Below are 22066 nucleotides of genomic sequence, written 5' to 3' on the forward strand. Positions count from 1 at the left end.
GTAGATGAGGTAGGACCCACAATATAAAGGAGAGCCACATGGGACAGATAATTCCAGAAAACATTCAGTGGGCACTCCGTTGTCTCAAAGATGTGGATGCTGAGCTGTTGAATATGTTTAAGGCTGAGATAGATAGATTTTTGGGCTCTAGGGGAATCAAGGGATATGGGGATCGGGCGGGAAAGTGGAGTTGAGGTTGAAGATCAGCCATGTTCTTATTGAATGGCGGAGCAGGCTCGAGGGGCCGTATGGCCTACTCCTGCTCCTAATTCTTATGTTCTTAAGTTAATGTCGTTCTGTGAAAGAAACACAGTTCTGAAGAAGAAAATAAATACACAGAACAAGAAAGCCTTGGGTGCAAACCTCTTAACTGGGAAAGCTTTTTTAGGTAAATAAAATCCGCCTGTAAGTGAATTTATACTATGCGAGGTGTTAAAATTTCTAAATCCGCAGTCAGGGCCTGAACTGACTCCAGAGAAAAGAGATGAGAGGCTCCCTGGTGGAGACTACTGTTTCACATCACATGGCGTGTAATGTCAAATCTGGCTTAAAAAGTGCCTGAGGCTTCTTTGGAAGTCGCAGACATTTTCAGACGTTCAATTAATTAGATAGTGCAGACTGTGCCACCTGTGCTGTCTAAATGTTTAAAATTTAACTTCTGGGCAGAAGAATTGGAGTTCCAGCCAGTCACTGTAAGCTGGATACTGTCCGTCGGGAACTGTCATTGTAGCTACTGTGTAAGTTGCAATTGTCTCCAGGGCCTGTAAAAATCCTGCCTGTCGCCTCATGCTCCCCACTCCTGCATCCACCTGCCACCTTTTCTCGAGCCCCGAGTTGGTCTTTCTTCCCGCTTCCCTTCCCCACTACTACAATTACAGTATAACTACATTATGCACTTCAATGACTGAGGTTTGCTTAGCTTACAGATGGGGAAACCATTTTGTAATATTTCTGTGGGGTAATGCACACACAGCTTTCATTCTCTTTCACCCCTTCCTCCTGCTCCCACTTCGGTCCATTCAAGTGCTTGTGCCTTCCTCTTACTGCCATTCCTGCCCCAAGCACCCATTGTTTTTCCCTCCCCCCACCTCCATACCCCATTGCTGACCTGTATTTGAGAATACCTCTTTTGGCATGTCTCCAAATGTGACCAGGGACCCAATTTTAAGTTCTTTAAAGCATTTACTAAAATAGTAAAAGTACAGTAAATGCTTCAAAGAACTTACAGCCAGTTCACAGGTCATGGCCACAAACCCAGCTTTTCAAAGTGGCACCCTGCGATTTCCCCTCCCAGCAATGTAATGCAAGTGCGTTAAGCAAATGTATATGACCATCACTGATTGCAAGTCTTACACTTACAATATGTTTGAACATCAAACATGAGCATGTTGAATTTATGAAAAAGCAAATGATTATGGACTAAGAGTTTATGTATGATCTGGAGGGCTTGCATATTCATCCTTACATATACATTATTGAAGTTTATGTTACATAGGGTCAAATTTTACAAGTTAGCAATCCCAGTTCAGAGCCTTGCTTAACGGAAGGGCAGAATGCCCATTCAGACACGGAAGTCAGTGCGCCCAATTGATTTTCTGATCATTAAAATTAATAACCGGCAAGGCAGTCTGTCAGGAACACTAATGTCTCATGATAATATCCAAAATTGTTATTTATGAAGTAATTTCCATCATCTACAAGGCACAAGTCAGGAGTGTGATGGAATATTCTCTACTTGCCTGGATGAGTGCAGCTCCAACAACACTCAAGAAGCTCGACACCATCCAGGACAAAGCAGCCCGCTTGATTGGCACCCCATCCACCACCCTAAACATTCACTACCGGCGCATCTTGGCTGCAGTGTGTACCATCCACAGGATGCATTGCAGCAACTCGCCAAGGCTTCTTTGATAGCACCTCCCAAACCAGCGACCTCTACCACCTAGAAGGACAAGGGCAGCAGGCACATGGGAACAACACCACCTGCATGTTCCTTCCAAGTCACACACCATCCCGACTTGGAAATATATCGCCGTTCCTTCCTCGTCGCTGGGTCAAATCCTGGAACTCCCTTCCTAACAGCACTGTGGGAGAACCTTCACCACATGGATTGTGACGGTTCAAGAAGGTGGCTCACCACCACCTTCTCAAGCGCAATTAGGGATGGGCAATAAATGCTGGCCTTGCCAGCGACGCCCACATCCCATGAACGGATTTTTAAAAAAAATTGACCTGGCTTGATAAAATAACGTAACAATTCAGCGTGATCACTAAAATGTGAGGTGTCAAATCCCATTGCAAAGTTGGAATATTTAGGCTTCCCTTCTGCCTGCATTAATATTTGTTGTTTTGGTAAATCTATGTCTGGCATCGTTCTTTTCTTGCAGCTAGGAAAAATAAACTATTTACATGTTGCAGACCATTGATGTACACTTAGCTATATGTGTTTGTCCAGTCCTTAGGTTTACGTGAGACTTTTGTAACTTCTTACACTTAGTTAGCAACTGTTTACCATCTGAACACTCCCGTGTGGTAGAAATTTCTCTCCATGCATAGAAATAGATATTGCAAATTGTTTGACAAGCTTTTGGCCATGTATGGTGTTTCAATCTATTTCCCTTTTTTAACTGCCTTTTTCCAGTGGGTGATATAAAAAATCATTTGTGTCAATCAGTTATCGTGTATCTGATACTTACAGCAGTGAATTGGAATAGAGCAGGTAGAAATCACTGCTGATCTGGATTTTTAACTTCTGTGGTGTAAGCTTTAGCTGTGACTACTGCAGGGAATGAGTACTTCCTCTTTCGATATGATGCGCATTGTAGATCACCAACTGCCCCTGCTGCCAGAGCTCTGGGGGAGGGTGGGAAAGAGATGTGAGAAACAGGAGCCCTGTGATGGGCGAGAGGTGGAAGGAGGGAGGGGGGGGACGAGAATGTGATCCAGGTCTAAGCTGGGGTGGGGGGGAGGGTGGAGGAGGAAAGAGAAGGAGAACGTGGTCCAGACACGGAGATGGATCATGTTCTCCTCCTACCCCCCATGTTAGGCATTTCAGCATGAATGGCAGCGAGTTGATTTCACGGAAAGTCCGACGCATGTGCGGCAAGTGATGTCATCGGACGCAGTGTCACTATTCACTTTGTAATGTAAAAGGTGACCTTCTCTCCAGCCCCATTTTCTACCCACTAAACCTGAAAACAATCCATAACTCTGACACAGTCACCATAGCTCTTTCCCAGAGTGTTTAGTTTAATGGAGTATTTTGTGAGAGTGTGGGTATTTACGGTTTTTGATTGATGCATGACTTCCTCCTGCGCATCTAAAAAGCTACAGCTCCGCTAGTGATGTCACTTCCAGTTACGTCACCCTTACCTGTTCTCGTTGAATGAAATGCCCCTCTCAAAACCAAATTATGTGGGATGGCCAATGCTGTGGATTTGTCAAATTCAGCCTCAGAGAAACGGCTACAGCCCCCCGCATGATGTTGCAGTGTCAGTTCATGGGGCCACATGTTTGAAGAGGCCCACAAGTCAATTGCTGGGTTGGCCTGGCATGGAGTGTTTTCAGAGTCAAAGCGAGGTGGGAGGCTGCTCATTGTGGAGGCCCCACTCCTCCAGCAGACAGAAGTTTTTACAGATCATGCTGATAGTGTGCCATGTGTGATGTCAGGTTCACAATGACTGGCACAAATTGGTGCCGTGGGGCCTGGCTTGCCAGTGGACATAATCTTTCACTATTTACCCACAGTAGGGTCCCCCAGGTTTCATTCACTCCTTTACTAGCTGCTCCTCTCTCAGCATTGCTCCCACTCACCATGTTCTTGCTGCTGCTTCCCAACTCTATCCAACTTATCCTCCCCTGATCCTCTCTCCCCACCCCCATTTCCCAGTCTTCCTCTTATCAGGTCGCCTCTACATCTACGCTGCTCTAAGTAAATAGACCCAGTTTTTTAAGCTAGGAATTATTCTTGTAGCTCTCTTTTGAACCTTTTCCAAGGCTGCTATATCACCCATCATGTGAGGGGACCAAAACTGGTTGCAGTACTCCAGATGCAGTTCAACCAGTGACCTGTATAATGACAGAAGAGGGTCCTTTGATTTGTACTGAGTGGTTATATTAATACCACCCAATACTGTTAACTTTAACTACAACTTCTCTACATGGGTCATGAACCTTCAGTGATCTGTGCACAATAACACCTAGATCTTTTTCCCTCTTAACCTCTTTCAGTATTATTCCCTGTAAATGATAGTGTATTCTGTGTTGGCCGTACCAACGTGCACGACAATACATTTATGTGTTATTTGCCATTTTGGTGTCTAGCGGCAGGCAGGCCTTCCTGGGCGCTTCACTGGGTTCGTCAGCCATTCAAAGGTCCACCTGCTGCTGCTCCCGAGATGCCCTTCCACACCAGGCATTGCAGCAGGCTGAGTCCACAGGCATAATGGCGATCAATGACTATGGGCCATGAGGTTGAGGACGAGGGGGGCTAGTGCACCACAATGACAGTGAGTTCCTTGCAACTTGTTAGTGGTGAGGGGTAGATGGGGGCGGGTTTATGGAAATGATTGATGGTGCAGTAAAGAAGTGGAGTTAAAGTTAACAGTACCGTTGCTCTCCAGGATGACCCTGGTGTAGTAGGCGGTCTTGGAAAAGGAGGGTGAGGCCTGAAAGTGCTTGATGTTATTCATTCTGATCTGGTGATGGATGGTCAAGCATGTTATGCACCGGATATACCCAAGCCTGTGCTCCTTGGGCGTGCAGGAGTGAAGATAGGGGCCATATCAGAGGGAGGAAGGAAGGAAGGAAAGAAATAAAGGAACCAAAACATGGCAGCCAATTTGCACACAGCAAGGTCCCACAAACAGCAATAAGATGGTGTTGGTGAAGTGACAGGGTGGGACTAATGCCTGCCCATTCAATCCCACCAGTAGCTACTCGCATTGTGGAGGCCTCACTCCCCCAGAAGACAGGGGAGTTTCATTGGAGTTTTTCCAGATCATGCTGATAGCATTCGATAAGGTTTCACATAAGAGACTGTTAACAAAAATGAGAACGCATGGAATTGGAGGCAACCTATTGGCTTGGATAGGGAATTGGTTACAAGGTAGGAGACAGAGAGTATGGATAATGGGTATGTACTCAAATTGGCAGGATGTGACTAGTGGTGTCCCATAGCAATCTGTACTTGGACCACAGCTTTTCACTATATTTATAAATGGCTTGGATGAAGGACTAGAGAGCCATATATCTAAGTTTGCTGTCAACCCTAAGTTAGGTGGCACAGTAAATAGTGTAGATGGGAGCACCAGTTGCAAAGGGACATTGATCGATTAAGTGAGTGGGTAAAACTGTGGCAGTTTAATGTGGGAAAGTGTGAGGTCATCCACTTTGGACCTAAGAAAGATAGATCAGAGTATTTTCCAAAGGGCGAGAAGTTAGGAACCGTGGATGAGCAGAGAGAATTAGGGGTCCAAGTACAGAAATCACTAAAAGCTAATGGGCAGGTGCAAAAGATAATTTAAAAGGCTAATGGAATGCTGGCCTTTATTTCAAGAGGACTGGAATACAAAAGGGTGCAAGTTATGCTACAGTTGTGCAGGGCTCTGGTTAGACCCCATCTGGAGTACTGCATTCAGTTCTGGGCACCGCACCTCAGGAAGGATATATTGGCCTTGAAGGAGCAATGGAAGAAGGATGAGCAGCCTTCATAGATACACATAACCCAACTGGCAGAGCAGCTGTAGGAGTGTAGAGGAGACACTGCGATTCCCAACAGCTATCATCTGTATTCCAATAGACACTGTGCATTATCTGCAGCTGTGGAGTAGAAGGCAGTGCTGCCGTCCATTGGCCCCGTACCTATCTGCTATCTTTCCCACAACTCCATGTTTAAACTTCTCCAAACAGGTTTTGGCTCTAATCAAAGTCAACAGTGAAATCCTCTGTGACTGGCCATGGTACACTATCCCACTTCATCTTTATTTCAGTAGTTTTTAAAAACAGTTGACCACACCATCCTTCTCCAACGCCTCTCCTCCGTTGTTCATTTGAGTGGAAATGTCCTTGCTTTGTTCCACTATTATCTATCCAGCCATAGCCAGAGAATCTCCTGAAATGGCTTCTCTTCCTGCTTCCACAATGTTACCTCTGGAGACCCCCATGAGTCAATCCTTGGCCCCATCCTATTTTTCATCTACATGTTGCCCCTTGTCATTTCTTCGGATGATGTCGCCGTCAAGTTCCACATGTATACTGACGACACCCAGCTGTACCTCACCATCACCACCTCTCATGCCCCGTCCACTGCCTCTTTTTTTTGTTATCAGACTGCTTGTCCACTGTCCAGTCTTGGATGAACTGCAAATTCCTCCAATGTGGTCCCTACCACAAGCTCCATTCCCTCGCTACTGATTCCACCCCCGTCCCAGGCCACTGTCTCAGGCTGAAACAGACTGTTCGGAGTGTTGGCATCCTAATTGACCCTGAGCTGAGCTTCCGACCCATATCACAAAGACACCTACTTCCACCTCCACAACATTGCACATCTCCGCCCCAGCCTCAGCCCATATACTGCTAAAAGCCTCATTGATGCATTTGTTACCTCCTGACTCGACTCTTCTAGTGCTCTCTTGGCCGGCCTCCCATCTTCCACCCTCAATATACTTGAGCTTATCCAAAACTCTGCTGCACGTATCCTAACTCACAGCAAGTCTCGTTCATCCATTAACCCTGTGTTCGCTGACCTACATTGGCTCCCTGTCCATCAACAACTTGATTTTAAAATTCTGATCCTCATATTGAAATCCCTTCATGGCCTCACACCTTCCTTCCCCGATCTGGGCGGTGCCGGCGCCGGCCGTTCCCCGATCTCTAGCCTGCCTGACTATGACTGGATCAAATTACACATTCCAGACAAAGGGTTGGCTGAGTATTGTCCTCCCACTTCCTGTTGATGACAATAACTAATTACCTATTTCCACCACAGTGGTGGAAATAGATGTGACGGTATGAGTTTGTTGTCTCGTAATGACAGATAAAATGGTGGAAAATGCTGTCTGGTTTTCATCTTCCAGACATGTCAGAAGTCCACATTGAATCCAGAATACCCCTCTCTGTGTCACTTGGAAGAATCCACCATAGTGCATCACACAGTGTTAATCAGGTGCACAAAAAATATTTTGCCAATAAAATAATCCTTTGGTCAGTCATTTTATTTCGCAAGCTACCTGGCGTAGAACCATTGGACGCTTGGTTCTCAGTGAGGTACTGTAAGCTGGGGAGAAGGCTGAGGGATGACCTGATAGAGGTCTTTAAGAGTGGTAAGAATGTGGAACGGGCTACGACAAAGGAGTAATTGAGGCAATTGGCATAGATGTATTTAAGGGGAAGCTAGATAAGCACACAAAGGAGAAAGGAATAGAAGGGTAGATGAAGGAGGGAGGAGGCTCATGTGGAGCATAAACGCCAGCATAGACCAGTTGGGCTGAATGGCCCATTTCTGTGCTGTAGATTCAATGTAAGTAGCAGTCTTCTTCCTAAATGGCTGTTCAGTCCCAGTAGGTATTTATGTTTGTGCTACGTGATTTTCATCATAGCCTCTAGCTTGTGAGCAACAAGCTGTCCCTCCCCTTCTCAAAATAGTGGAAAATCTAGACTAATTAAACATTTTCATTGGCATATTTTGGTATAAAATACCAGTCAAATTTAAAAGGTACAGTTATTCCGATCCCAAACATCTACAGTTTTCAGTGTAAAACCAACTGTTGAATTTATTTACAAAAGAGGTAATTACACAGAAACAGAAGCCACCCTGCATTTATAAAATAATACTGGTCTGCATGCTGGAGAATGGAGTACAAATTAACCACATCTTCAAAAGGATATTTGAAGTGCGATCTATTTTTAACAACAGTTTAGCAAAACTGCTAAACATTAATCTTCTCTTGTTTCAGGGTCGTTATTTACTTTGAAGGTGCAGATAAATGATGTGGTCACTCGTCATTATCTGGATCAGGCCATCGTTGATGTCTTTGTTAACTACACAAAGACTAACTCAGCCCTTACTGAGGATGGTGGAGGAGTTATTTTCAAAGTACCTTACAAGCTGGGCCTTACTCTGACCGTTACAGCACGTAAAGGCGGCTACCTGCTAGCATCCTTACCTTGGAAAACCCGAAGAGTGCCAGGTAAAAAATCACTTCATGATTATTTCTCCAATTTTAATTCTTCTTCCCTCTTTCTAGGTTCTGCTCCACCCAACCCCTTCCCAGGTTGAGCAGGTGGGCAAGCAACTGCACTCCAGGCCTCTCTGTGTTCTACAGTTGGCTGCCAACAGTGTATGACCCTTTCATTCTAATCCCTCTGAGGCAGGCTGTACTCCAGAAGCCCCAGGATTGAGCCTGCAATCGGGTAATTAGTGTGACTGCATCATGCCTCAAAAGGAAAATTCATTTATTATCATTTTTGAAGTTACTTTAGATAGACCGAATAATCTGAATTTTATATTCACTTCAGTTAGACATGCCTGAGACTTGGAGTTCTTTTGTCTTGGTGTAGGAGAAGAAAAACAATATACTAAACTGTCAAGTATATTCATGTTTTCAGGGGACCATCTGGCCTTGGCAGTTTCAGCAGTGACGCAGTTGCCTAAATTCACAAGCTAATTGCATTAGAAATTAACTCATGCTTTTAAAATATTAATCTGTAAGTTTACAGGTTGGGAGACGATCTCTAATGATGGTACCATCTAGAAAGTTTCACTCCAGTTGAAATTCTGATATGCTTTGTTTTGTACCCTGGCAGTTGTGAGATCCCGACAATGTGCATCAGATTGCTCAGTGGAATGCCCTGCCAGTACTTTATTTAACGCCTTTGATTTTGGTTGTTGAAACTGTTTCTGGAATCCCTGCAAATTGTTTAGAGCTTGGGGTTTTGCTTGAGAACTTCAGTTCCATGTTTTGATTGCCTGCTTTCACATTGAGGCAATGAAGAGAGGTTCCATGGAGGGTGTTTAATCAGAGGCTCTGTTAAAGGATTCTGGAAAGAAGAATCAATATTTTGGACTCTATATTGTTTTTGGAACAGTTTAAGTATTATTTAGGTCAGGTGTTGTAATACTACATACATGCTATGGAGATTTATCTATTTATTTCTACTTTTCAGTTTTTGCGGCTGTAACTCTTTCAATGCTTCCACAAAGCCGAGCAAATCTCTGGCTATTTGAAGACACTATTTTAATTACAGGAGGAAAAATTGGTAGGTAGAGTAAGTAATTGCTTTTGTTGTTCTTTCTCATTGTTTATTTTATAACCTTTATTGCAGTTAACAAAAATATGATGATGGAGAATGTTTGGGGGAGTACTTTTAAACATAAAGTGCTGCTATCCTCCCTAAAAAAAATATATAATGACAACATATCTCCTAGGAGATATAATAATTGTAATCATGCACCCTCCTCTGGAGACTTGTCATTTTGGGTTTTGTTACAAATTTGGGTCTGCCGCAGATGCCTCGTTGCGTTTGGTGTTGTCGGTCTCTCATAAGTGGTCTGAATGTCTTACTTTTATGGGAGTTGACTCACGCTGCCCTATATCTACTTTTATGATACAGCAACCCAGGGATGAACAATAGCACCCCCTTGTGATCTGAGCCAGTTCCTTGTGTTTTTCGCCTGGGTATTTCTTCAGTCCCTTAAAAGGTGGCTAGCTGTTAAAAGTAGATGAGGTGATGGTCAGTTCAAATCATTAATACACTTTATTAAACAGTAAAAACCCAGAGCAATAGTTCTGATCAGATTCACTTAGTTCAAATCAGTAAATCTTATTCTCACATAAATGATATAAAAATAATGGAATTGCTACACTACCCCACTTCAGTGGATCATCTTCCTAACTTAAACGGAATAACTCCTAGAGCCATAGAAAAGATACAGCACAGAAGGGGGCCTCTGCATTCTGTCTTACATCATCTCCCTGTTGCCTGCTGTTTATTTAACCTTCTTGCAGCACTTTGCTGCCTGATGAATTCCACTCTTGGCGAGGGAGGCCGTCAGCCTAACATGGCAATGACTGCTACTGCGTTCAAATAAATAGAATTCTCACTGCAGCGATGAGTGCAAATGGTCGCTGGAATATCAAATTGTATTTCATTGTCTCTGATTCAGATGCCGACTCTGAAACTTAATATGTGCCTGCCAGGCCTGCCAAACAGTTAATTGAACCCCTTGAGAGCTTAGTTCAGCTCAGTAGCGGCATTTTTAACATATAGTACACCAAAGTGCCCCAGTGTTACCATTGTCTGAAATCCTGAAACACCACGAGCTTCGTTGCAACAGGTCCCTATTCAAATAGCATCTGTTACAGATGTGCCGGGGAGTAGGTCCATAGGAAAACCTGGAAACCAGATTTGGACCTAACTTGGATAGCAATCTTGATGTGCCAAAGCCAGGAAAAGTCCCTAGGCTGGGACTGCCACTCAGCAGGGACTGCCACTCAGCACTGAGTAGCCACAGTGGGGGGCGGTAAATACAGAGAATGATGATATATCATACAGGACAGATGGTTTTTATCTTCTACTTTGATGCTGAGAGATGTGGGGAGGGAAGCAGTTTTTTTTTTGAAGAAAATGTCCTTGTTTAAATCTGGATTTCCATGCAGCTTTTAAAACTAATATCAGCATTTCTTTACCTGATCTAGCACAAATTTTTGTTTATTTGAAAGGGTGTAATTAAATTGCGGTATGTGTGACTCCAACAGAGTAATCAGTTTTACAAAGCAGGATTTTGTGTGCTAAGCCTTTGCCCTCCTCCAACAGAAATGCACATTGGAACATTGAAAACAATGACTTCAGCTCAAACGGCGGTGGGGGGGCAATATTAACCCTGAGGGCATGTTGTGCAGCGTACACACATTTCAGAAACATTTGCAGCACTTGGTGTCAGCTGGAAGTGTAATTGTGGCATGAGCAGTGGGAATTTTAAATTGGTGAAAGCAGTAAGTGAGGCCTGTGCTTTAACAGATGGTGTTATTACAGGGCTGTTACTTGGATTGAGAAACGAAGCAGTTGAATGACATGTTCGGCAGATAGCACCAAATTCTGCTAACTTAGTAAATAAACTTAACGCTGTACCACTCTCCTTGTATGGCTTAATTTAACTTTTGAAATGACAATTGCAGCTATTTAATGATAGTACGAAAATGACGGGCAGGAAAAGCCTAGCTGGTCCATCAAGTCTGCCCCACACTCGTGATGCCTGGAGCATCCTGACTAGACACTTCCTACCCCCACCCCGCAGCCATGTAATCTCCTGGGAGAGGCAAAAAACCCAGGGACAATAAAGGGGGAAAAATCTCTGGAAAATTCCTCTCTGACTCCCTCAGACGATTGAATTCATTCCAGGAGATCACGTCGACCATGCTTACATTATCTGTTAATCCACTTACCTTCTCTGATGTGACCTCTGCCCAGCCAAGAACTCTCCTGCAGAGGGTCAGCACAAACCATACTAGTCGGGAATGCATTCCAGAGGCTCACTAATCTCTGGGAAAAGAAGAACTGCCTAACATCTGGCCTATTCCTACTTTTGCGTAGTTTAAATGCATGACCCCAGGTCCTCCCAATCTGTCAAACTGAAATAATCTATCAATAGGCACGCAATCCAGCCCTTTCATTATTTCATAGTGTTTGAAGACAGCTTTAATTTTTTTTTTCTAAATGTTTTTTTGCTAATTCTGTGCTATCAAGTTGAGTGTCGACAAGTAGAACACTTTCTAGTTTAGTCACCAATATCAAAATGTTGAAATCAAATAGGAAGAATGCAACAGGTTGGAGTCAAATAGCGTAGACTGTAAGGATGGAGTGATGTCCTGAGATTTCACTTAGTGTGCTCAGGTCAGGGTAATGTTGCAGAGTTTCATCTTCCTGGTGGTTTGCCTATGGTAAGTAATTTCTCTCAGGTTGTTGAGTGATTGATTAGTGTCCTTGATGGACCAAATTGTACACTGTCTGTGGAGGAAACTGGCCGATGAGTGGAATGAGTGCTTCTCATGTTCTTATTTTTAATATTCTGTTATGTAAGACTAGAGAGCAAATAAACTATTCAGTCGTAGTTTAAAGGAAAGCCTCCATTTATCCAAGACTTCCCTTTTTACAAGCCACATTACCTTCTAGATCACTCCCTATGCTTCAGTGCCTTAAATCAGACATGCAACTGTGTAATGCCTCAAGTTGTGAGCGACTTATCTGCCTCGCTGTGTATTAGAGTGCAGGCTTCTGCAGGGTCATTGTGAAAAAGAGCGCATGAATCTGTAGGAACAGTGGGTTCACAATATGCAAGGAATGCCCCTCTAAATGGCTCCATTTAATTTTAACATTTTCTGTGTATTTTCTAGTTTTATTCAGAAAAGGATGAAATATGCATGTTACTAAATACTGTTCTCTGTAAACTTGAAGCTACTAGTCAGCCAATCTTACTGCCAGGTAGAACAATCAAATCGAATTCTATAACACACAGCAGTTCAGGCTGCTCTTTTCCTGCCCTTGTAACGAAGTTTCTTGTGTTTTTTAGATGACCAAAGATATCCCAGCGTCCAGTTTCCAAAGGGATTACTGAGACTATCGAAGAACACCCATGTTTCGAATCTAACAGCCTATCTCACAGCTCCACAGCCTCCCTGGGGAACAGACAACTTTATCCATACAATGGGAATCTTAATGAACAAATCAAGTAAAGGCTTAATCACTCCTTACCATCATCGCATTGTATCTTGTCATTCTGGGTTTCATTGTAGCAGTGGTACTCCTATTACAGCTCAGGCCACTTGTGGCCCTTGGTAAACCTGCGCGATATGTATGTTTAGGCCTCTTCATAGCCTGCCTGGGTCTGGTTTATTGACTGAGCTGAAATTCAGTGCTAATCTTTCTTCTTTTCTTACACTGTAGCAAAAGAAGTCAAGCAAGTGATATTGGGAGGCAGGGTTATCACAGCTCCCATGCAGGAAGTGAAAAGATTCTGTTAAAATGGAACCATTTAATAGACCTATTCGTTTTTTCCTCTTCCTGTGGAGAAGTGCCGAGTCTCCACTGAGCTACCCAACGGAGCGATATGATTGTAGTCAGGAGCTAACTATGTGGGAAATTGCTCTGACTACCACCATATATTTGTCACCCTGAGGTGCTTTCTGGTGATAATGCCACACTTTGTGTACAGATTGAAATGGTAACAGTATTTTTTTATATGTGGGCATGATTTTTAATTTTTTGCCTTCCTTTTCGAACCCCGTACCACATATCCCCCTGGAGACACAACCTATTTGATTTTCCTGCCAGTTTTTCCCTTCCCTTCCTTACTGTGAGGAAGTACTTGTCTCCCACTCTAGTTGTAAGCTTGAGGTTGGGAGCTGATAAGTAGGGAAATTGCAGGTATAAACCTCATTCTGACACTCCGAGGTAACACCAAGTTGGGAGAAAAGAAAGAACTTTCATTTATAGAGCATCTTTCACAGCCAATGAATTAATTTTGAGGTGTAACCAAGGTTGTAATGTAGGCAATATCCTGTGTAGTATGATAAATATTTGTCTGAATCATAACAGTATTTACATTTAGCAGAGATAATTCCTTGTATCTGAAATAATTTGTTTACGAAAACAAGGGGGGTAAAATTCAACTTCGGCGGGCCGCAAAACCTGCAGTAGTGGGTCAGCCACCTATGATACACCCCATCCGATTTACCTTTCCATTGACTTCAATCGGGTGGGGTGTATAACGGGTGGCCCATCGCTATCGTCAATTTTACACCCCCGCCAAAATTGAATTTCACCCCCCCTCCCACCCCCAGAAGTTTTAGGAACAGGAAAAGGCCATTAGGCCTGACGTGTGTTACTTTTTGTTTGATTTAATGATGGATCTGTGTTTCACCGCAGAATTTAGTGTTGATGTGGATTTGTTTGCTTTGTCACACAGTTCTTTAATAGTAAATGCTTTCTGTTACAGGGCTGAAGAGCATTGAACTGACCCCTCTGGCTGCCATTAGTGTTCAGTTGTTTTCAGGTGAAGATGATGTGAAGGTGGCAGGATCCATCCATATTACATTACCTCTTGGACCAACAGACCTAGTGACGCATGCAGATGCTCTTCCAGCCTGGACATTTGACCAGAAAATTGGTATGTGAGCAAATCTTAGCATCATAATCCTGATTAATGTGGATCAACTGTAAAATCTAGTGGAAAATACCCTGTCCATACTCAGAGCTGCGGCAATCTAGATCTGAGGATTGAGAGCACCACCTTCTGTTAGTAAAGTGCCCTGTTTAAAGTGCAGGGGATTTCATGCAATAGGAGAGAGAAAAACTGTCGTAACACAACATTTCTAAAATTCCTTCTTGTGGGACAGAAGCTATTTGATTTTAGTTTAAATGTACATAGTTCACTGAGTACGGATGAGATGAGCCATTTGGCCCATTTAGCTCATTCTTCCATAGAAACCCAAGACTCCCCCTGCCCATTATTCTTCCCTCCACCCCAAGTCCAGTGCAGTATCGGCCTCTTGAATGACTCCAGATGTTTTTCTTCCACTACCCTACCCAGAGGACCATTCCAGTTATTGATCATACTTTACATGAAGAAGTGCTTCTTGACATTAGTTCTGAACTTGCCTTTTACCGTTTGTATTTATGTCCCCCTGTCCTGCAGTTGTGGTTTTAACTTGGAATAGTGCACACAGTTAACATTTTTCTTTTATATTTAGTGTCTTAAGAACATAAGAAATAGGAGCAGGAGTAGGCCATATGGCCTCTCGAGCCTGCTCCGCCATTCAGTAAGATCATGGCTGATCTTCTACCCCTACTCCACTTTCCTGCCCGATCCCCATATCCCTTGATTCCCTTAGTGTCCAAAAATCTATCCATCGATCTCAGCGTTGAATATACTCAATGACTGAGCATCCACAGCCCTCTGGGGTAGAGAAGTCCAAAGATTCGCAACCCTCTGAATGAAGAAATTCCTCCTCACCTCAGTCCTAAATGGCCGATCCCTTATCCTGAGACTATGACCCCTAGTTCTAGACTCCCCAGCCAGGGGAAACAGCCTCTCAAACCCTGTAAGAATCTTATATATTTCAATGAGATCACCTCTCATTCTTCTAAACTCCAGAGAGTATAGGCCCATTCTACTCAATCTCTCCTCATAGGACAACCCTCTCATCTCAGGAATCAATCGAATGAACCTTCATTGCACGGCCTCTAAGGCAAATATATCCTTCCTTAGGTAAGGAGACCAAAACTGTATGCAGTACTCCAGGTATGATCTCACCAAAGCCCTGTACAATTGCAGCAAGACTTTTACTCTTATTCCAACTCCCCTGCAATAAAGGCCAAACATATCACTTGCCTTACTAATTGCTTGCTGTACCTGCATGTTAACTTTATGTTTCATGTACAAAGACACCCAAATCCCTCTCAACACCAACATTTAATAGTTTCTAACCTTTTAAAAAATATTCTGTTTTTCCAACCAAATTGAATAACCTCACATTTCCCCACATTATACTCCATCTGCCACTTTCTTGCCCACTCACTTAACCTGTCTATATCCCTTTGCAGACTCTGTGTCCTCCTCACAGCTTACTACTTTCCCACCTAACTTTGTATCATCAGCAACTTGGATACATTATACTCAGTCCCTTCATCTAAGTCATTAATATAGATTGTAAATTTCTGAAGGCCCAAGCACCGATCCCTGCGGGCCCCCACTAGTTACAGCCTGCCAACCTGAGAATGACCCATTTATTCCTACTCTCTGTTTTCTGTCCATTAACCAATCCTCTGTCCATGCTTAAAATATTACCCCCAACCTCATGAGCCCTTTTCTTGCATAACAACCTTTTTTGTGGCACCTTATCGAATGTCTTTTGAAAATCCAAATATATGGTTCCCCTTTATCTATCCTTCTAGCTACATTCTGAAAAAACTCTTAATAGATTTGTCAAACACTATTTCCCTTTCATAAAACCATGTTGACTCTGTTTAGTAATATTACGATTTTCTAAGTGCCCTGTTACCACGTCCTTAATAATAGACTCTAGCATTTTCCCTACCACTGATGTCGGGCTAATTGGCCTGAATTTCCCTGTTTTCTCTTACCTTCCTTTCTTGAATAGCGGGGTTACTTTTGCTACCTTCCAATCCACTGAGACCGTTCTAGAATCTAGGGAAATTTGGAAGATCACAACCAATGCATCCACTATCTCTGCAGCAACCTCTTTTAGAATCCTAGGATCTAGGCCATCAGGTCCAGGGGATTTGTCTGCTTTCAGTCCCATTAATTTCTCCAGTACTTTTTCTTTATTAATATTAATTACTTTACTTCAAGTTCCTCACTCTCATTAGACCCTTGGTTCCCCACTATTTCTGGTATGTTTTTTGTGTCCTCTACTGTGAAGACAGATACAAAATATTTGTTTAATGTTTCTGCCATTTCCTTATTCCTCATTATAATTTCTCCTGTCTCGGCCTCTGAGGGACCGATGTTTACTTTCGCTACTCTCTTCCTTTTTACATACTTGTAGAAGCTCTTACAGTCTGTTTTTATATTTTTTGCTAGTTTACTCTCATTCTATTTTCTCCCTCTATCAATTTTTTGGTCATCCTTTGCTGGTTTCTAAAACTCTCCCAATCCTCAGGCTTACTATTCTTCTTGGCAACATTATAACCCTCTTATTTTAATCTAATACTATCCTTAACTTCTCTAGTTAGCCATGGTTGGATTTGTTTTTGTTGTTTTAATTGGCTTTGTTTACGTTTAAGACTCTAGTTTTGGACTTAAGTATGTCACTATTGAACTCGATGTAAAATTCTATCATATTATGATCAATTCCCCAGAGGATCCCTTACTATGAGATTACTAATTAACTCTGTCTCATTACACAAGATAAGATGTAAAATAGCCTGTTCCCTGTTTGGTTCCATGACGTATTGTTCTAGGAAACTGTTTTAAATGCATTCCATGAACTCATCCTCCAAACTATTTTTGCCAATTTGATTTGCCCAGTCTATATGAAGATTAAAGTCCCCCACGATTATTGCATTACCTTTGTTACAAGCTCTTCTTACTTCTTGATTAATACTCTGTCCAACACTATAACTACTGTTAGGGGGCCTATAAACTACTCCCACCAGTGTTTTCTGCCCCTTGTTATTTCTCATTTCCACCCATACTGATTGTACTTCCTGATCCTCTGAGCAAAGATCCTTTCTCACTACTGCCTTTACGTCATTTTTTATTATCAGGGCTATCACCGCCCCCCCCACCCCTTTTCCATTCATGTCTGTCTTTTCAAAAAGTCAAGTACCCTGGAATATTTAGTTCCCAACCTTGGTCACCTTGCAACCACATCTCAGTAACGACTATTGGGTCGAACCCATTCATCTCTCTTTGTGCCATTAATTCACCTGTCTTGTTACGAATGCTTCGTGCATTCAGAGAAAGCATCTTTAATTTCAACTTTTTACTATTTTTCCCTGATTTGACCTTATTCATTGATGAACTATTACTGTTAAACTCTCTGTCCCTTCCTGTCACACTCTGCTTATCTTTATCCAAATCACTACACTGTTCTATGGCCTTAACTTTTCTCTTTAGATTTATAAATTTCCCCTCACCTGAACCCTCTTTCCTCCCCCCCCCCCCCCCCCCCCCACTCTGGCTTTTTTGTTTAGTTTTCTATGCCTTCAGACAGTTCCTTTCAAGGCTGAAGAGTCCAAGTTTTTCTAACCTTCCCTCATAACTCAGTCCTCTGTCACAAGACAGCAGCCTTTTGGCCCTCCGATTACACTACCTAACTGAAACTCTTAACTTTTGACATTTTTGATTTGAAGCTGCCAAATGAAGAATTGCATGGAAACATTCTTTCGAATACCACGGAATATGAGGAATGAGCCGGTTCAGATAAGCTGAAAAAATGAAACAGAGAAACAGGCTCTGTTATGATGCTAAATGTAGTAAATTCCATAAAAAATAAAGCAGTTTACTATTTGTTCTATTTAAAAGATTTTTTTTATACTAGCTGATAAATAGATCCTCCATTCAAAACTGAAAAGCGGAACTGCAACTGTGGGGTTTAATAGGGAACTGGCACTAGTTTCAATTGTTTTCTTAAAAATAGTTGGTGCCTAATGTTTGTGCTTCATTGCATTGCATCAAAGAATAGTAGTCGATGGTTTGCACCTCCAGTTCCTCACGTGGTGAGTTCCCACTCTTAGCTGTGGTGTTTGGGAGATGGTCCCAGGCACTTCCCCGTAGGGATGGAGAGTCACCCTCAGCTATTTTTACACATCTTCTTGTGACATTGTCGGAGGCCTGGGAATAAGTTGCCTGTCCATCCCCTCAGCTGTGTTTTTATGCAAAAATATCTGGACCTGGGAAATGGGTGGAAAATGTAAATACGTTACCATTAAAAGAGCATTTCAATAAATAGTGGGCTATAAATGTTGTTTCTTCTGTAGTTGCATTGTAAATCTAAGATGAATGCCTGACTTACAAATGTTCTCTCATCAAAGGTGCTTGGGTAAATCGAGGACTTGGAACAGTTAGAAAGGAGGACGACCATCTTGTCTGGACATACATAGCCCCTCATTTGGGTCACTGGATAGCTGCACCATTACCTTTAACCAAAGGTAAACGTGCATATTATATATTCACTCTTTCCAAATTCCTATTTTATTCATCCTATTAGTGCCATGACACAGTTTTAGTTTTGTAAACTTATAGGGAGATAAACATTGTAGGGAATGTATAGAACTGTAGATCAGGTAATCCATTGGATTCTGTAAATTAACAGACAATGGGCATTCTTCCTGTGTAGGCCTAGACAATGAATACAGCAGGCTATTTAACCACATAAGACATCAGAGATGAACCTGACCCTATCCTTACCCAATGTCCATGAAAACGGACTTTTCAAAGGATTAACCTCAAGAAAAAGTTATTTAAGTGTTGGCTGAAACTGAAATAGCGACTGCAGTTTGTAACTGCATTTATCTCAAGTTTGTTTTCCAAATAATGAATTTAATTACATAGTTGTTATGATTTTGAGCTATTTATCTTTTATTATTACCAATGACAAGATCTAGGGACCTACCACTGTGGTCCTAGATGCATACAGAGGGACAGTCTGTGTCGTGTTTCTTCACTAACAAGTGACATAGGTTCATTAAGTCTCAAAGAAAGTTGCAGTATAATTGAGATCAGTAATAATTACAGCCGAGTCCTTAAAACTCATATTATAAATAAAACAAATGACCAAAAATTTTATTTGATAATACTACCGATAAAACTTTCAGGTACATTTTGCATGAATAAATTTCACCCGCATGCCTTTCATATGATGTTTAAAGAAACTCAGCCGATGCATTCAATTATTTTCATTCTGAAGGAGACACGGGCATTGGCAGACATAGTCAACAGCTTTTATTACTGTCATATATTTGTCTATATTGCCATCACTCAGCTCATTGAGGTATAATAATTACATCTCAATGAATAGTTTGTTCCAGTTTACAACTTTTCAATTAATTTAGATATTCAAATACAATGTTTAAAGTGGGTTTTTATATCCATGTGAGTGAAAAAATAAAATTATCTTGGATCAAATTCAATATATGTTAATGAACCCACACACACATACTTACGTAGAGATAGATAAAATATTTATTTTGCCCCCTCTTTGTTGTTCTTGAATTTGATCCCACCCAGCGCTACATTCCACTCCCGATTCCCAATCTGTCAGAGCAGGCAGGGAACCATCTTCCAGATCTGTCAATTGCAGCATACAATCTGCAATAGCAGCTGCACAAGAGTGATCCGAGGTGTTTTGCACACTTTATTTTTCCTTTCCCTCCGTCTCACCTTCCCACGGTGCATCTCAGACAGAGATCAACACAAATCACTTGCCTGTAGTGGTGTTCTACCATTAGCACCTGTTTTGGATTAGAAGTGCAGTTGTGGGTCACCCTGTAGTGGGTTTTATATGGGATATATTTTAGAAAATGATTATAAATAGGGACAACGTAACCTGTTGGAAGATCATCTTGTCCTGTTGTGAGAAGTGTGTGAGAGTTGTCCAGTGAGAGAAAAGAGTACAACACTGAAATGACCAAGAGGGACACAGACAGAATTAGAGAGTGGCAAGGAAACCGAGAGACAATTGCGGGAAGAATGATGATTTCTTCTTGTTCATTAGCCACGTCACAGGAAGTTAACTGGTGCGAAACCAATTAAAACCTAACCAAAGCCTTTTAACCTGTCAGAAATTTCGATCCCCATTGTTTGAGCATATTTCACTTGGAATGACTCCTATTGGATGATTCATCTCGGCCTCCCCCAGAGATCCCCACCATCACAGAAGCCAGTCTTCAGCCAATTCGATTCACTCCACGTGATATCAGGAAATGGCTAAGTGCACTGGATACAGTAAAGGCTATGGGCCCTGACAAAATCCTGGCTGTAGTGCTGAAGACTTGTGCTCCAGAACTAGCTGCCCCTCTAGCCAAGCTGTTCCAGTACAGCTACAACATTGGCATCTACCTGACAAAGTGGAAATTTTTTTTTTATTCGTTCATGGGATGTGGGCATTCCTGGCAAGGCCAGCATTTATTACCCATCCCTAATTGCCCTTGAGAAGGTGGTGGTGAGCAGCCTTCTTGAACCGCTGCAGTCCAAGTTGTGAAGGTTCTCCCAGAGGTCTGTTAGGTAGGGAGTTGCAGAATTTTGATCCAGCGACGATGAAGGAACGGTGATATATTTCCAAGTTGGGATGGTGTGTGACTTGGAGGGGAACGTACAAGTGGTGGTGTTCCCATGTGCCTGCTGCCCTTGAACTTCGACGACAGCTTCCATCACTTTGCTGATGATTGAGAGAAGACTAATGGAGTGGTAATTGGCCGGATTGGATTTGTCCTGCTTTTTTGTGGACAAGACAGCAGGTATGTCCTGTCCACAGAAAAGCAGAACAAATCCAATCCGGCCAATTACCACTCCATTAGTCTACTCTCAATCAACAAAGTGATGGAAGATGTTGTCGACAGTGCTATCAAGCGGCACTTACTCACCCATAACCTGCTCACCGATGCTCAGTTTGGGTTCCACCAGGACCACTCTGCTCCTGACCTCATTACAGCCTTGGTCCAAACATGGACAAAAGAGCTGAATTCCAGAGGTGAGGTGAGAGTGACTGCCCTTGGCATCAAGGCAGCATTTGACCGAGTGTGGCACCAAGGAGCCCTAGTAAAATTGAAGTCAATCGGATTCAGGGGGAAAAAGTGGCTGGAGTCATACCTAGCACAAAGGAAGATGGTAGTGGTTGTTGAAGGCCAATCATCTCAGCCCAGGACATTGCTGCAGGAGTTCCTCAGGGCAGTGTCCTAGGCCCAACCATCTTCAGCTGCTTCATCAATGACCTTCCCTCCATCGTAAGATCAGAAATGGGGATGTTTGCTAATGATTGCACAGTGTTCAGGTCCATTCACAACCCCTCAGATAATGAAGCAGTCCGTGCCCGCATTCAGCAAGACCTGGACAACATCCAGGCTTGGGCTGTTAAGTGGCAAGTAACATTCATGCCTGGCAAGTAACATTCATGCCAGACAAGTGCCAGGCAATGACCATCTCCAACAAGAGAGAATCTAACCACCTTCCCTTGACATTCAACATCCTGGGGGTCACCATTGACCAGAAACTTAACTGGACCAGCCACATAAATACTGTGGCTACAAGAGCAGGTCAGAGACTGGGTATTCTGCAGCAAGTGACTCACCTCCTGACTCCCCAAAGCCTTTCCACTATATACAGAGCACAAGTCAGGAGTGTGATGGAATACTCTCCACTTGCCTGGATGAGTGCAGCTCCAACAAAACTCAAGAAGCTCAACACCATCCAAGACAAAGCAATCCGCTTGATTGGCATGCCATCCACCACCCTAAACATTCACTCCCTTCACCACCGGCGCACAGTGGCTGCAGTGTGTACCATCCACAGGATGCACTGCAACAACTCACGGCTTCTTCGACAGCA

General features: G+C 42.8%; 1 protein-coding gene across 1 annotated transcript in view; it reads left to right on the plus strand.

Annotated features, from left to right (window-relative positions):
- Positions 1 to 22066, plus strand: part of fam171b (family with sequence similarity 171 member B) — a 41831-nt gene that overhangs the window by 11896 nt on the left and 7869 nt on the right. Inside the window, exons 2-6 of the mRNA XM_067986814.1 lie at positions 7956 to 8189; positions 9166 to 9258; positions 12569 to 12727; positions 13994 to 14164; positions 18556 to 18672. Coding sequence (XP_067842915.1) covers positions 7956 to 8189; positions 9166 to 9258; positions 12569 to 12727; positions 13994 to 14164; positions 18556 to 18672 — 774 coding nt within the window. The remainder of the gene's footprint in view (positions 1 to 7955; positions 8190 to 9165; positions 9259 to 12568; positions 12728 to 13993; positions 14165 to 18555; positions 18673 to 22066) is intronic.

The sequence above is a fragment of the Heptranchias perlo genome, chromosome 7, assembly GCF_035084215.1.
Source record: "Heptranchias perlo isolate sHepPer1 chromosome 7, sHepPer1.hap1, whole genome shotgun sequence".
In the NCBI taxonomy this organism is placed as follows: Eukaryota; Metazoa; Chordata; class Chondrichthyes; order Hexanchiformes; family Hexanchidae; genus Heptranchias; species Heptranchias perlo.